This window comes from Drosophila ficusphila, unplaced genomic scaffold, assembly GCF_018152265.1.
Source record: "Drosophila ficusphila isolate 14025-0441.05 unplaced genomic scaffold, ASM1815226v1 contig_414, whole genome shotgun sequence".
In the NCBI taxonomy this organism is placed as follows: Eukaryota; Metazoa; Arthropoda; class Insecta; order Diptera; family Drosophilidae; genus Drosophila; species Drosophila ficusphila.
Genome location: NW_025064328.1, coordinates 23244434 through 23260068, shown reverse-complemented (window position 1 = coordinate 23260068; position 15635 = coordinate 23244434). Strand labels below are relative to the sequence as shown.

General features: G+C 38.5%; 1 protein-coding gene across 1 annotated transcript; it reads right to left on the bottom strand.

The window, feature by feature from the left end:
* Positions 1-3555: 3555 nt before the first annotated feature.
* LOC122320115 lies at positions 3556-4292 on the bottom strand. Its single transcript, XM_043208276.1, has 2 exons — positions 4251-4292; positions 3556-4135 (listed from the first exon to the last, which is right to left on the bottom strand). Exon 2 carries the CDS (start codon positions 4007-4009, stop codon positions 3707-3709), a length of 303 nt encoding a protein of 100 aa, XP_043064211.1. The 5' UTR covers positions 4010-4135; positions 4251-4292; the 3' UTR covers positions 3556-3706.
* Between the last annotated feature and the right edge of the window lie 11343 nt (positions 4293-15635).

The window sequence follows — 15635 nt, the reverse complement described above, 5'->3', positions numbered from 1 at the left end:
ATTGTAATTGTTTTCACTAATACGATTTAATAACTTCTTCAAGATCTCTAAATGTTCCTCTACGGTTTTAGTTGCTATCACTATGTCATCCATATACACTACTATAAGCTTGTTCTGAATAAAGTCCATTAATACTTCTGTAATAAATCTTTGAAAAATGACTGATCCGTTTTTTAAACCAAATGGCATTTTTAAATACTCATATTGTCCCTGAGGAGTTACAAATGAGGTATACGGAATACTTTGTGAATCTACACCTATCTGGTGGAAACCACTCTTGAAATCTATTATTGAGAAACATATCTTGCCTTCCAGGTATTCTAAAGAATCTTCAATCAACGGTAATGGGAAATTATCTTTAACTATTCGCTTATTCAATCCTCTATAATCTACGCACATTCTAGTCTCGCCCGATTTCTTTTTAACCAAAACTATGGGAGACGCATAAGGAGATTTACTATTCGTAATTATATTTTTCTCAAGAAGATCATCAATTATTTCCGCTACTTTCTCCTTTTCATAATATGACAGACGCCTAGGTGAACAATGGAATGGTGTTGTATCTGTAACCCTAATGGTCATCTGGTGAATAGGTACTTTCTTATAATCGACATTTTTGCTTAAATAATGTGTTTTTACTACTTTCCTACATTTTTCTTCGGCTATTTTACCCTATGCTAATTAACTCGTCTACATTTTCTTCCGTATATGCTAAGTATTTACTAAAAAAATTTTCTAATTCTAGTTGATTATTTTGGATATTTCTTTGGTTTACTTGTTGATTATTCTGATTACTTAAATTACTATCCTTATTATAATTGGTTATATGTTTACTGGTGAAAAGAGATGCACAAAATGAGTTATTATTGTAATTATTTTTTATTTTATTTGAAAATTTATATTCAGCATTTATTCGTTTTTTAAACTGTTTTATTTAGGTCACACTAGGGTCAAAATTAGAAATTGAAATTTAAGTACCTTCCTGTTGTCAGATTGATCTGAAATTTGGTACACACCTTCAGTTCCGATGACAATACAATATAGTAATGTCAATAACATTGTAAATCCAAGATGGCGGCCGCAAAATGGCGGATAACGTAGGTTCTATCAATCCCATCAATATGGGTATCAAATCAAAGGTCTCAACAAGTAGAATACATTGTACTATATAAAATTAAAATTCAAGATGGCGGCCTCTGCAAAATGGCGGATAACTTAGGTTTTATCAATCCCATCAACATGGGTATCATTGTCACTGTCAAACACATCAGATTAATTCAGATCAATCTGACAACAAACGGGGTAAGCTAAATCTTATATATAAAAATGAATCGCAAAATGTGTTGGTAAGCGCATAACTCAACAACGCCTGGGCCGATTTTGATGCAATTTTTTGTGTGTATTCCAGGTGGTTTGAGGATGGTTTAGATTTATTATTTTATAAATCAAAACGAACTAAAGAAAGTGAAGTTGATAGAAACAAAACTGGAGGTTTACCAGCAGAACTGGAAATATTTGTGGGGCAAAAGTCATGCTACGGTCCAATTTTGACGTTTCGAAGGGATTGGTTAATGGCGCTATAGGCTACATCAACAAAATCGTTTGGCCTCAATTTCGTCGAACTCAGATGTATGCAAAAGATGTACCTTCCGTCCGAATTGATTTCGAAAAAGTCGAAGTGCATCTTATACACCTGAAAGCTATACAGTTTCCAGCTAAGTACAATTACAGGACGGCTGAGAGAAGAGTGTTGCCTTTAATACTATCATGGGCTTCTACAATACATAAAATGCAGGGCAGCACTGTGGATCACGCAGTTGTATACTTAGGTGCGAAACTGTTTGAAGAAGGTCAAGCTTACGTGGCTCTTAGTAGAGTAAGATCTTTGCAGGGACTACGTATAGAGAAGTTGGACTGTAACAAACTAACGGGCAAGAAACCATGCAATAATGAAGCACTAAATGAATTAAACAGAATGCGAATTAAAAACTAATAAAAACTTAATCAAATTTGTTAAAAAAAAACTTTTAAATTTAAAAGGTTTTATGTTAAACATACATTGCAATGTTTAAGATAAATGTACAAATTATTGGATCGCTGGGGGCGTCGACCGTTTAAATGACTATTACTCGTGGGAACAAAATGGTAAAAAAAAAATATAAATAAAAATGCGAAATAAAAACTAAAAACTAGAAAATAAAAAATGGTAAAAAAAATTTTTAAGTTAAACCGTTTTATGTAAAACATGTACTAAATGTACTAAAAGCCTAAAAAATAATATAAAATAGATACAGACGTGGGAAATTTAAACATATGCTTAGACTAGACAAAAATAAAACCGTGGGGCAAGTCAATTGTGTACAATCGTTGATTAAAGTGTTTGTTTGCCCCACGGTTTTATTTTAGTCTAGTCTAAGCATATGTTTAAATTTCCCACGTCTGTATCTATTTTATATTATTTTTAGGCTTTTAGTACATTTAGTACATGTTTTACATAAAACGGTTTAACTTAAAAATTTTTTTTACCATTTTTTTATGTATTAATTGGACGTCCATGATTTTTAATGAATCTAGGCCCAATAGAGTTGGCAGTGGTAATAATGTATCTTCTACAACTAAAAATGCAATTTTATAAGCTTTATCATGAAAATATATACAGCATTTAATTTCTCCAAAAATTAATATTTGTTGCCCACCTATACCGTGGTATTTGCTTCTATGCGATTTAAATTTAACATTATTTGGAATTAATGATTTTTGAATAAAGCTAACTGGACTTCCTGTGTCAAACAAACTTAAAACAGTAATACATCTCTCTTCACCCTCAAAAAGTCATAACTTAACAGATTGAACAGCCGCTAGGTCCTCGGTGTCCTCCAGTTCGTCATCTTGCACGGCAGCTACCGTAGTAACAGCTCTCTTCTTTGGGCAGTCCTGATACTTGTGGTCCTGGCTATAGCAGTTGAAACAGGCGCCTTCCGGTCTTTTTAGGCGTCTGCACTCGTTCATCAAATGCCCCATTTTTCTGCAATTGAAACACCGCGCTGCCATAGGTCCTTGCTGAGGGATTGCCGTATTGGTCATCTTCACTTTGCTGGTGTCGGAGTCCCGACGGGTTATAAGCTGATCTGGAGTCTTTATTTTATCGTGGATGGTGATCTTTTTACGCAATTCGCCCAAGGCAAAAGGCTAAGGCAGTAGCAGCTCCGGTCTTGTCTTGAAGCCCACTTACAATTGCGCGAATGACGTCAGAGTCTGCCAAAATTGCTTGCTTGGAGATGCCACACATAGCGATGTAATAATACTGGAGTGCGCTTTCATTTGGAGATTTATTTTTAGCTTCCAATTGTTTGATTACGTCCCACGCCGTCATTTTCTTTTCAAAGACCGTTAGCAGCTCCCTGCGCAGGGCAGTCCATGTCATCGGGTTAATATGGATCATCTGAATTTTGGCTGATCCACACAACATACGTTTAGCAAACATCCACCGGCGTTGATCTGGTACATCGAATTTATTCATAATGTGCTCAAAGTTGTTTATCCGATGTTGTATTGGGTAGCCATCGTCTCCTGAAAAGCAATTCACCAAGGCTTCAACATCTTTGATATCGATGTCATCACTTTTACTTGCTCTTTTTGATCCTCCTTCCAGCAGCTGCACTTCCGCTTCAAGCTCGGCAACACGCTTGCGAGCTATATATAGGTTCTACAATTTTTTTAAGTGTTGAATTTCCAACTGCACACACTCTGCTTCTCGCGAAATTGCTTGCATCTGCTTGTTCCGAAGGCCATTCTCGGTAATTTCATCATCTTTATAAAGTTCGCCGGAACTTTGCGCCAGACTGTCGCCCGATGCCACACTATATTCATCTCTCTCTTCCTCACGGACATCCTCGTTGGCGCCGGTTTCAGAAATGGCATTCTCAGGAATTACGTTCTTTACTTCATCACTTTCCACGGGTGCACTCTCGCCGTCGCCGGTTACAATTATTAAACTATCAGGTTTCATCGTATTATTTAGCTCCACTAGGTCTTTCTCTATGTTTGTCGCTACGGATTTTTCATTTATTATAATTTTTACAGCGCTGCGCAGCCGTCCGATCGTTGCGTCTTCGCCGAAACACACGCCGTTTTTCTTCAAAATGTTAATCAATTCAGGCTTAGATTTCTTCAGGATATCACTATATTTCATTGCAGTTCCTCTTCACTATCTTTCTTGGGCTATACCCCACACCTGATTTTGTAAACACCTTTTTAGTCTTTTTCTTTTAAAAATTCAAATTCACGTCTTGTTCGCTTCTCTGTTCTTTATTAAGTGACCTTATTCTCGATCACTCTTCTTATACATCGATTACTCTTCTTATACTATTCTTATATCTATCGATATTTGCCATACTTAGTATTTAAAATAATACAATGTTTACAAAATAATGGAAAAAAAATTAAAACGTCGTTGTTCTTAATCTCACGAGCATGATTTTCAAAATATAGCTGCCATAGGAAAGATCGAAAAATCTATGGAAATCTATGGAAACTAAACTAAACATCGTCGTTTTTCATCAGAATGGTTTTGGAATATAGAGTTTTCTATCAACTCTTGAAATACGAAAACAATAGTCGACAATTTGGACAATTTATAGAAAAATCATCATAGCTTCGATGGTGTTTAGTCTTTATGCATTTTTATCGACATATTTGATGACTACAAGGGTATATAAGCACGGCTTGCCGAAGCTAGCTTTCTTCTTGTTATAATTATTTTGTTACATGAACATGAATTTTCGAAACATACAGTGTAATTCAAATACGATTTTTCGCCCCTTAGATTTGGCGCCCGGGGCACAAAATTTATTTGTGAACCAGAGTCAAGCAACGCTCGAGCCACCAAAAATTCTCCACTTTTTGATAATACGCTCACGATAGTTGTGGCAAGAATGATTCTATCCAATGCAGTCGCATGCAAAACATGTGAAGTGGATGGAATCTGTGTGACCCTTGCAAAGGCAGTTGATGCATTAGGGCACTTTTTTGGCAAACTCAAACCTCTGCTGTACAGTTAGGGCTGCGAAAGAAGTGTAGTTTCCTACTTGATGCTCTGCTGATGTGCAAAACACACATAGGGAAGGGTAGTCCCTGGCAGCGATCAATGAAAACTTTTATTTCCACTCTTCTTCGGAAAAGTCTGGCTTGGCTGAACATTTTTCGGCTTGGAAGCCTCTTCGGCGACCATGTGTTGGTATCGCCTGTCCAGAGCCGACTCACATTCGCTCCAAAGCGGAACCGAAGTAAAGTCTAACTGTTCTTCCCAGTTTCTCTTTGTCCCTGCATCGATTTTGTTCATTGTTAAATGAATGAAGATGGCATTCGTAATTCGTTTGTCATCCCCAATAGACAGCAAAGAGTCACAAAGAGCTCTGACTGTGTCGATCAGGATTCTCAAGGCTGTAGCTGATGGCTGGGACATTTTTGGCAGATTGAAAACTGTCGATATATTGTCAAAGAAAATCAGACAATCATTATCGTACACCCGCTTCAGGCTAGCTAGGGCCTTGGGATAATTGGCGGCAGTCTCCAGCCAGACACGATATTAAATGGTTGAATTTTTCAATATCATGCAGAGTGTCATCTTTGTCAACATATGTTTTGAAAAGGCTTATACAATTTGGAGTGCTTTCCGCTAAATGTTGGAAGAGAAACGCTCGGCAAGCGGCCTTGCCGGTGGAGCGGTTTCATCGACGATCACACGCCTGATTTTATTTATCATCAAAATCAAGAGTCTTCGCCATTACTGCGGTCTCTTCCAAATCTTCACGGGACAAATCGTTTGTGTTTCTCGCTTCAATTTAATTTCGAATTGTCGAAGCATTTTCTATGTGCGAACTTAAAATTTCGAAAGGACATTCTAATTGGACTGGATTTAATGATAATCGACCCTCTTCCAGTATTGTTGAGTTCGGGATATACTTCTCATAATTCCGTCTCGTTTATTTTTAAGCGCTTCGATTTCCTTGTTGCTCACTGTTATTTAGTATTTAATTAAATTTGTTTGGAATCGAAAGGCTGAATAATTAATTTTATTTAAATAATAAAAAAAGGAGTGGTATATGCCGAATGTATGCACTGTAAGGGATTTGTCGAATAATTTGAAAGAAGTCGTTAAGTATAGTAGTAATTAATTTATTAGTTCCTTACGTCACTAAAAAACCGCCCGCACAAATTGTAGAGGAGCACCCGCTTAGCGCAAACACCGAAAACGCATCGATAACACAACAACAACGCTTGCTCTGCTTCAGCATCCGAAAACGAAAAGGGCGATATAGAGATCGAAAACACTGGCAGCGCAGCGTGGGTGAGAGTGCGTGTGTGTATGTATGTATTTAACTGACGGCTCACTCTTTGGTAAATGCTGACACTAGCGGAAAATGATGCACCGATCGATATCTAAGGGCGACGAATATATAAGCGGGATGCGCAAAAGCGCAGCAAATTTGGGAATGAAAAAGCGGGCACAACTTTTTCCCGCGATTTTCTTTGCACAATAGGTTAAATGAATGCAATATTTAATTCACTTTTTTCGGCCTTAATTTTCAACCCTAAATTGGTGCTACGACAAAATTGGGGGAATTAATTTGCACTCATTGGGTCAACGACGAATATTGCATTTTACAGGTCCAAAGCGATTTACCATTAATTCAATATTTATGACAATATATAGAATATATGGGTATATAAATAGAATTAGATAGATACATTAGATAGAATTAGAATGCTCACTATCTACCGATTTTTTCACACGAATGCAAAAAGTTGAAAGATTGGCCGAACACAATTTTATAAAACGCCACGGATTAATTTTTAACTTTTTACACTCTATACCTGGTTGGCCGATTCGGTCTGATCTTCTTCTGAACTTCCCTTTTCGGATCTATATGCTTGGCGACGTAGGGTGCGCGCAAAATTGGAAATCAGCAGCAATGCTTGTCAACGATAAAAAAAACACCCTCCAGCGGCAACGTCTGGAGAAAAGCTTCTTTTTTTTCGCGCGTAGTCCCACGGCCCACAATCCCGCCCAACCGACCGAGGGGCGACCGCCGTGTATCGTACGGCACGATTCGCGATAAATTTTGACGCGATTTTTAAAAAAGAAATTTTATTTTAATTTTAAATTTAACGATCTAATTTTGTGCCAGAAATGTTAGTATTGATCTTTTTAGGAGCTCCAGAGAGTCAGAAGAAGATACTATAGAATAAAGTCTATTATAGTCCGAACAAAGTACCCTGAAAGGCTCATGCACGTCGTAATTAGATCTACAAAGATTTAAAACTAAAGTTTAGGCGACGTAGGGCAAAAATTAAAAAGTTTTTTTGCACTGATTCTATGCGATCAGCATCTACTCCGTATTGAGGACTCCAAACGGGTGCCCCATACTCAAGGATTGGCCGGACCAACGATATAAATAAAGTCTTGGTAACGTAAGGATCCTCAAATTCCTTCGACCATCGTTTAATAAATCCAAGCATTCCCCTAGCTTTATTAACCATGTACGAAATATGAGCAGAGAATTTAAGTTTGGGGTCCAATTGGACGCCAAGATCGTCAACAAGCGCTATTCTTTCCAAGGCACCACCAATTAGTGAATAGGTGACATTTTGTGGATTGACCCGATAAAACGTCATCAGCTTGCGTTTAGAGCTGTTTAATTTCAGTAAATTTTCGTGACACCAGTTTTGAAAATTGTTTAGGTCTGCTTGAAGGTTTAAGTGACGGGAGTAATCATTATACTGCAGACACAGTTTTACATCGTCGCAATGATCGATGGAAGATCATTGATAAACAAGGTAAAGAGTAATGGTCCCAGATGGCTTCCTTGTGGTACACCAGAGGAAACTCTACTTAAGGAATTTTTGAAAAGGACTCTTTGCGTTCGGCCACTGAGATAATTAAAGATCCAACTTAAAAGATCTGCTGGAAACCCCATCATGTCAAGTTTGCGAATCAATAGGAAGGGATTTACAGAGTCAAATGCTTTACTGAAGTCTGTGTAAATGACATCAGTTTAAAAATTATTTTTAAAGCCATCTATCACGAAGGATGTGAGCTCTAAAAGATTTGTCGTAGTAGACCTGCGCTTCATAAATCCGTGTTGACATGGAGATATTGCTGATCCACAAAGGTGCTGCAAGTGAGGAGTTATTACTCGCTCAAAAAGCTTTGGAATTGCTGACAATTTAGAAATACCTCTATAATTACTAGCATCCGACTTGTTTCCCTTTTTATGAAGGGGAATAACAAATTACTCCTTCCAGACAAGGGGAAACTGACAGGTTTGTAGGGATAGGGTAAACAGCTTGAGAAGGGGCTTACACAATGCATTAGTACAGTGTTTAAGAACACACCCAGGTCCCGTCAGGACCTGGGGAGTAAACTGGTGTACCACGTTGAAGATCCACAAGAAAGGAGCTTTCGTTTAAAGAGGGACGAAATATTTACTTCGACTTAGGTATGGCGTATAAATATTGCTCACTTGAATGAGACACTGTGGAGTAAGTTGTTTGAAAGTATTGGGCAAACAGATCGGCTATTTCCTGATCAGTGTTAGCCGTCCTCCTTTTAAACGAAAGCGAAGGCGGAAAGGAACATGATCTGCGCTTAGTGTTGACAAAATTATACAACTGTTTGGGATCCCGTAAAAACTGGGACCTGCAACGGACTAAATAATTCTTGTAACACTGAGCGTTAAGCACGGTAAAGTTTGACCGAGCTCTTATGTATTTTCCAAAAACAGACTGACAACCTGAAATTTTATATTTTTTATAAAGCCTGGACTTTAAATTCCTAAGGTGTGTCAACTCTTTGCTAAACCAAGGTGGTTTATTGATGTTGACGGGTTATATAGCGAAACACACGAGTTAAAAAACAGTTTGATTGCCGAATAAAAAATTGTAATGGCGTCTTCCATATTATTGCAGGAATAGAGATCGGACCAGTCATTGCCAGATATAAGATGATTAAGTCTCAGAAAGTTAGCCTTGCGAAAACAATGAATTCGCTTGGCTGGCTTTATAGCATTATTTTTAACTGTAATACCAGTGTCGATAGTCACCTCGAAAGCAGGGTGATATGGATCCTCAGGCAGCGTAAGTGGAGTTGCTCTAGAAAGAACAACACTTTCAGGATTTGACACGAGGCACAAATCAAGTAAGCGATCTAAAGAATTTCGAACATGGTTTACCTGACACAGAGGTATGTCAAGTAGACCGTCAATGAATTCATTTTGGCCTATGGGTTGTAAAGCATTGGAATTATCATCCGAGGACCACGTAGTTCCAGGTATATTAAAATCACCTAGAACTCCTAACTGATCCATATCGGACAAAGAACTTGAAATTGACTTTATAACTGATAGGTGCCTACAATAGTCCTCAAGTTCGGACGAAAGAGGTATGTAAGAGCAGGTAATAAAAATTAACCTGCCACCGACAGACAGTTTTACGCATAAAATTTCTAGCTCAAAGTTCAAATGATCTTCTGTCAAAACCTCTTCTGACGTGAGGCTAGCGTCCACTGCAATAAGGACGCCCCCTCCCCGTATAGAGGGACGGTCATGCCTATATATTGTGTACTTACCGGGAAAAACTTCGTAGCTAAAGATCTCCGGCTTTAACCAGGTTTCTGTGAACACAATAACTTGAGATGCAAACGAAAAGCTATCAGTATACAATTTGGTTAGCTTGCTACGCAAACCTCTTGTATTCTGATAGCTAATTAGGAAGTTAGTGGTTAGTTTTTTGTGGAAGGAGCTAAGGACGGCGTAGTTTGTTGGTCCCGGCCGGGGAGTTTAATTCCCGTAGGACCTTTCTTTTTTATTTTCGCTACGAACTCCTTAACCACAATTTTTGCCGGCCAAAAGTCGCTTGAGCATATAGTGTTAAAAAGTTCGTCAGGAACACTTATCTTGAAAGATGAAATGTTCCTAGCGTATGAAAAGTTGAATTTTTCCACCTTCACTTTATCGGCATTAATTTTGTCTTTAATGTAAGACGAGACATCAAATGATGTGAGATCAGGGGCCAGCCAAGAAACAAATATTTGTCTCATTTGTGGAACCACTGTGAGGGGTTTTGCTACTGCAGGCAGTGGGCCTGCGGTGGCAATTTGGGCCGGTAGTCCGGTCTCAGAATCCTCTTGTGGGGGTATATTTGGTTGGTTAGGTGGAATTACATTTTAAGAACCACCTTCAGACAAATCGGAACTTTTTATAGGCGTTGGTCTAGACTCCACTGTGGATTGATCGGGGTCCGAATCTTTTTTGGCTGCCGATCTTAGCAAAATTTGAGGGGTTGCAAAAGTCTGCTGCTCATCCGCAGAGGAGTTCTGCCGGTCGCTTCGGAGTTGCGGGACGGTTCCCTCAGGCCTACCACCAGCAGCCTTCTTGCGCTTCGGGGACTCCTCTAATAGCTTAAGGCTATTAAACTGCGAGTCCAGCGCTAAGAGTAGATCATTAGCCCTGGCAAAGCTATCTCTAGCTATGACAAAACTAGCGATCAGTCCCTTAAGGCCGCCTTTAGTTTGGCTCATGAAGGACTTCATTTCCTTCGCAACTTCGCGCCAAGCTTCGCAGCAGAACTGCAAACCAAGGCCTTTACTTAGATCGTCACTTGTCCGCCCTGTGAATCCAGCGCACTTAGTGTGCACCATCCTGTCACAAAGCCAACAAGTGAGTTTACCCTGCTCAGGCTTTATTACCTGAAGGCAGGTTTTTTTTAAACAGAAATGGTAGGATTCCATGTTTTTTTAATTAGGGACCACTGTGCCAAGAGAAAATGAAATCGAAATTTTTAAAAGAAGCAACTCAAATGTACCGCAAGAGCGTATAAATTGCACTCTTAGGATTTTCGAGTTTGTTAGTCCAAAAAAAGAAGAGCGGGAGAGCGAGAGAGCGGAAGAGCGGGAACAGTTAATGTGCGTGCACTTGTAACAACAACACTACTGTTGACGGACGAAGCACAAAAGAAAGTTAGTCAGACAAAAATTAAATCGTTAAAAAAACACAATATGCACAAAAATTCACTCGCGGAGCGAACGGTTTCGAACACAAGGGTATTTAAGCAAATAAATATTCAAATTTAAGAACAGAACCACCGCTGGTTGTATAAAAAAAAAAATGAAAAATTCGGAGCGCACAAAAAAAACACGACCGTTCGCTTGAAAAGAGAATCAAGCAGCAACAAAATGGATCGCCAACAATTCCAACGACGAAGACGATGGTTTTGTTTGACACTTTTTGTTTTTGTTAAGCCGACGCGGAGAAATACTTTTTGTATTTAATTGTTTGTAAAAACAGCGAACATAAATGAGAAAAAAGAAACCATCTGCTAATCACGTCGGGGCCACCATGAAAAATCAATATGCTTTTAAATTGAAAACAAATACGCGAAACTTGTGATTTGCAGGGGTTTATTATTTAGGCGAAATTTAGCGAAACGAAAGTTACGACAATGCATGCGATAAGGAGTTCAATTTTAGACTAACTTTAATTTCATAATTTCCGATCAGTCGGAAGAGCTATCAATTGTAACCAAGGCAAAATTAATGTCGCTCTTATCGGCCTTGAAGACAGCAAGCGATCCCAAAATATCAGGGCCAGCTTCTGTAGCCCCAACTCGAGCTCGGCTTCCGACTTTGTGCTCGCTAAAGTTTAGCGGCAAATATAATATTCGGAGCTTATAAATTTCATCAGCCTTTTGAAACTCTCGTTCATCAAGACGACAGCATTCTAGTTATCGAGAAATTTAACCACCTAATTTCGTGTCTCTCTGGTGAAGCCTTGGGAACCGTTAAGGCTTATCAAGTCACCGAGAACAATTATGAAAAGACTATGACCAGCCTTAAAAAAGTATACGATAACGGATGCTTAATTAAAAAAAAAAAATCAACATTGTGAACTCTTCCGGAAATGACACATGAATCAGCATCGACCCTAAGAAACCTTATCGATACCGTCTCATCGATTTATGGATCTTTGTTATCGATAGGAAACAATATAAAAATATCTAATGCATTGTTGATTTATCTTGTCTTGAACAGAGTAGACCCAGTGACCAAACAAATATGGAAGGAGCAGCTCGATTGTGAAACTTTGGCACTTTGGTCCGATTGTGAAATCAGCATTTATCTGCTGAGGAAACATCGTAATGCCGAGCAAACACTATAATCGAAATTCGTTTTCGTGTTCTTTGACCACCACTAAGTCCGTGCAAGGTTGTAGCTATTGCAATGCTGGAGACCATGTCCTAGCGAACTGCAGTCTGTTTGGTCGGCTGTCAGGAATCGAAGGTTCGATTCTTCGTGCATCAATTGTCTGCGAAAGGTTCAAACGGTTTCTAAATTCAAGGGTCGAGTTTGTTTCCGAGAATCGTTTAGCGTTGCCACCACCCCAAGAGAGTCTTTCTCCCTCTAAAAGTCAAGATCAGCCTTCTACGTCACATGAAATGCAGTGACATCGTCGTAAGTGTTCTCCCAAAAAGCGGTGAATACATTGGCTCAAGCCAATTTTATTACAGAAAACCTTGCTCGCCGCTTACAGATCCGTAAAGTGGAGTCCTGTATCAACTTAGTTGGTATTGGCGAAACCAATTCTCAAGTTAAGAAAAAGGTACACACGAATAAATGGAAGTGAATTTTCGTAGTGATTTTTGGATTTTTAAATTGATATCCGGGTATCATCCTGACCACTCCGTGAATATCACCATTAGCAGACCATTTTTTCTACAAGCCACAAAAAATAGATATGTTGATAAGAGCAGAATCATTTTTCGAGTAGTGTAGAGCTATTATTATCGATTGATAGCATACTAGAAAAGTTTTGGTCACTGGAAGAAATGCCATATTTAAAGAAAATTCTATCACCTGAGCATAAGTCGTGTGAACACTATAGAAAGACCACTCAGGTTTTGTCATCAGGTCCGTTTGAAGTAAGATTGCCGTTTAAATCTGATCCCACTGGATTGGCCAACTCATTCGAGGTTTCTATCGCTCGCAAGAAGGTTGTCTCGAACTCCGAAGTTTAAGAAAATGTATCTCGAGTTTATGGAAAAGTTCCAATAAAGCTCCTTTGACTCGACATTATGTCATTCCACATAAGTATATCCTAAGGCCCCAGACGTACTACAAAGTTGCGTGTCGCGTTTGACGCCTCGTGTAAAACGTCATCTCAGGTGTCCTTAAATGATATCTTGATGGTAGGACCAACTATCCAAGATGAGCCGAGTCCTTGACATTATACTAGCTTAACACCGTAACATATGGTACTGGCCCAGCACCATATCTAGCAATTCGGTGTTTAAAAAAGTTGAGTGAATCTGCCAAGCTTTCATTACCTTGAGCTGCTGAGGTTATTGGATCAGACTTTTACGTCGACGATACGTTAACCGGTGCTGCATGCAGTGGCGTAACTATAGGGTGGCAGAGGTGGCCAAATGCCACGGGCCCCCGACCCAAGAGGGCCCCGGCTCAAGAGGCCGATAGCTCAGTTTTTTTTTTTGTTCTATGTGTTATAAGAACCTGTGTATTTTATTTGAATTGATAATATAAATATACATATTTTAAGTTCTGGATCTATATGAATGTATACAGTGTCGGACAACTAACTACTTAAGGGGGCTTCTCATGTAAAATTTTAAAAAATCGATTTTTTTTCATAGATCTATAGAATAACGTCTTGAGAGTATATTCCCGAAGTTTTATGACTCAACTCTCAATATTATGGAAAATGTGAGTGATCGAACGAGCGCGCAAACAAGTTCAAGACCCACTAACTCAAAACTTAAATCATCTTTTCTCAAAACTATGATTTTAAAAACGTGGTACACGATTACGAAAAAACTACTGCACCGATTTTTGATTTCTAAAAAGTGTTTTGCAGATTATACATTGAACGAGTGTATGAATATCTGAAATTGTGAAAAAAAGTTATTTTATACACTTCTCAGCCCAATTCAGCAACAAAAAAATTCGAAAAAATTGCAATTTTTTTTATATATATAAAAAAAAAAATTAAAAAAAAAATATATATATTTTAAAATCGAATTTTTTGAAGTTTCAGACATTCATGCACTCGGGGGAACCCTGCTGAATAATAAAAAATGTTTTTTGTATGTTTCCGATGAAAACTTTGGGCTCCACACTGTACCGGAATAAATCCGTCAGCCGCGTCGCGCCACACGCGACCTTGAATAAGTCCGCCATTTTGTTTTTTAGAATTTTCAAAAAATGTTTTTCTCATACCTTAAACATGTCTTCAAAATTATTCGTGTAAGTTTTAATTTTCCAAGTGAAAAAAATTCCCAAAAAACAACTACTTTTTGACATATTACTTGAGAAGCCCCCCTTTAGCGGTTTATTAAAATGACAGGGCCCCATCAAAAAAATTTGCCACGGGCCCCAGATGGTATAGTTACGCCACTGGCTGCATGCGTAGAGGACCTAAGATGTAGCTGGTCTGATGTGTCGCAGGTTCTTCAAACCGCCGGTTTTGAATTGGCAAAGTGGTTTTCAAACTCACCTGAGGTCTCCACATCTGGAAGCACAGTTAAATCCATACCCATCTAGGATTCAGAGTCGACAAAGATACCTTCAAGTTTGAAATTGACAACTCCAATTCAAGATTATTGGGTTAAGACCCTTCAGTTACGTAAAGCTATTCGTAATTATTAAAGTTTAATTAGGTGGAATTTAAAAGTTAAGAATAAGTCGATCATTTTGGTTTCATCTTATTCAAAAAGACCCATCTGGGCTCGCAAAATATTAAATCTGGCTGATGGTAACGGATTCGTCAAGATGTCAGCGAGTTTAAGGGGTTATATATCTTTTTCAGGCTCAAAAAATCGAAAATGTCCACCTAAAACTTGAAACGCGATTATCTCGGAATCGCATTTTTGAGAAAAGGTCATTGCGGTGAGCACGATATCTCGGTAACCACTACATCGATCGATTTGAAATTTTGGGGGATTGTTTGTAGATATAATAGCTAGTTCGTGAACGAAGGAATTTTATTTTCGACAAATTTTTCTATTTTTTGGGGCGAAAAACTAAATTATTAGACCTCGAAAAATCGGCTTTATTGAAAACTAGAGGTCCTGTGTCCGCTTCGCTGGTCAACACAATTTAACAACATAAAAGTCAATGTTGCAACATTTTTCAAATATATGGATGTATAGAAAGATGGTGATTTAACACTTTTCCAGTTTGACTTTTCCACTTGCGCAGCACAATCCAGCCGTTTCTCTTTTAAACTTTAACGCACTGCAATATCGGTATATAGTCGCCATTGGTCCAATATCTAAATTTTCATTATCACTGTAGTTCGCAGTGGGGTCATATTGGAATGCCAAGCGATTGAATGATGCCAATGATCTCCATGTGCTCATTTGTCTTTCTTCGCTTAAGTTTTGTGAATATACTTGTTGCTGGCTTGGATGTCTGCGGCCAATGTTTGCACGTCGTCCTCTAAGCATTTTGGACTATGGACAGAGTGGTGAATTTATCCTCAAATGCACGATCCACATAATTTTCACAGTTCAACTTAAATTGAATAAAAATTCTTTTTTTTTTTTCAAAATTTCACAGTGAACAC

Bases quoted from the DNA above. Each gene is read 5' to 3' on its own strand.
- LOC122320115 (XM_043208276.1), bottom strand. From the start codon at position 4,009: ATGAAACCTGATAGTTTAATAATTGTAACCGGCGACGGCGAGAGTGCA.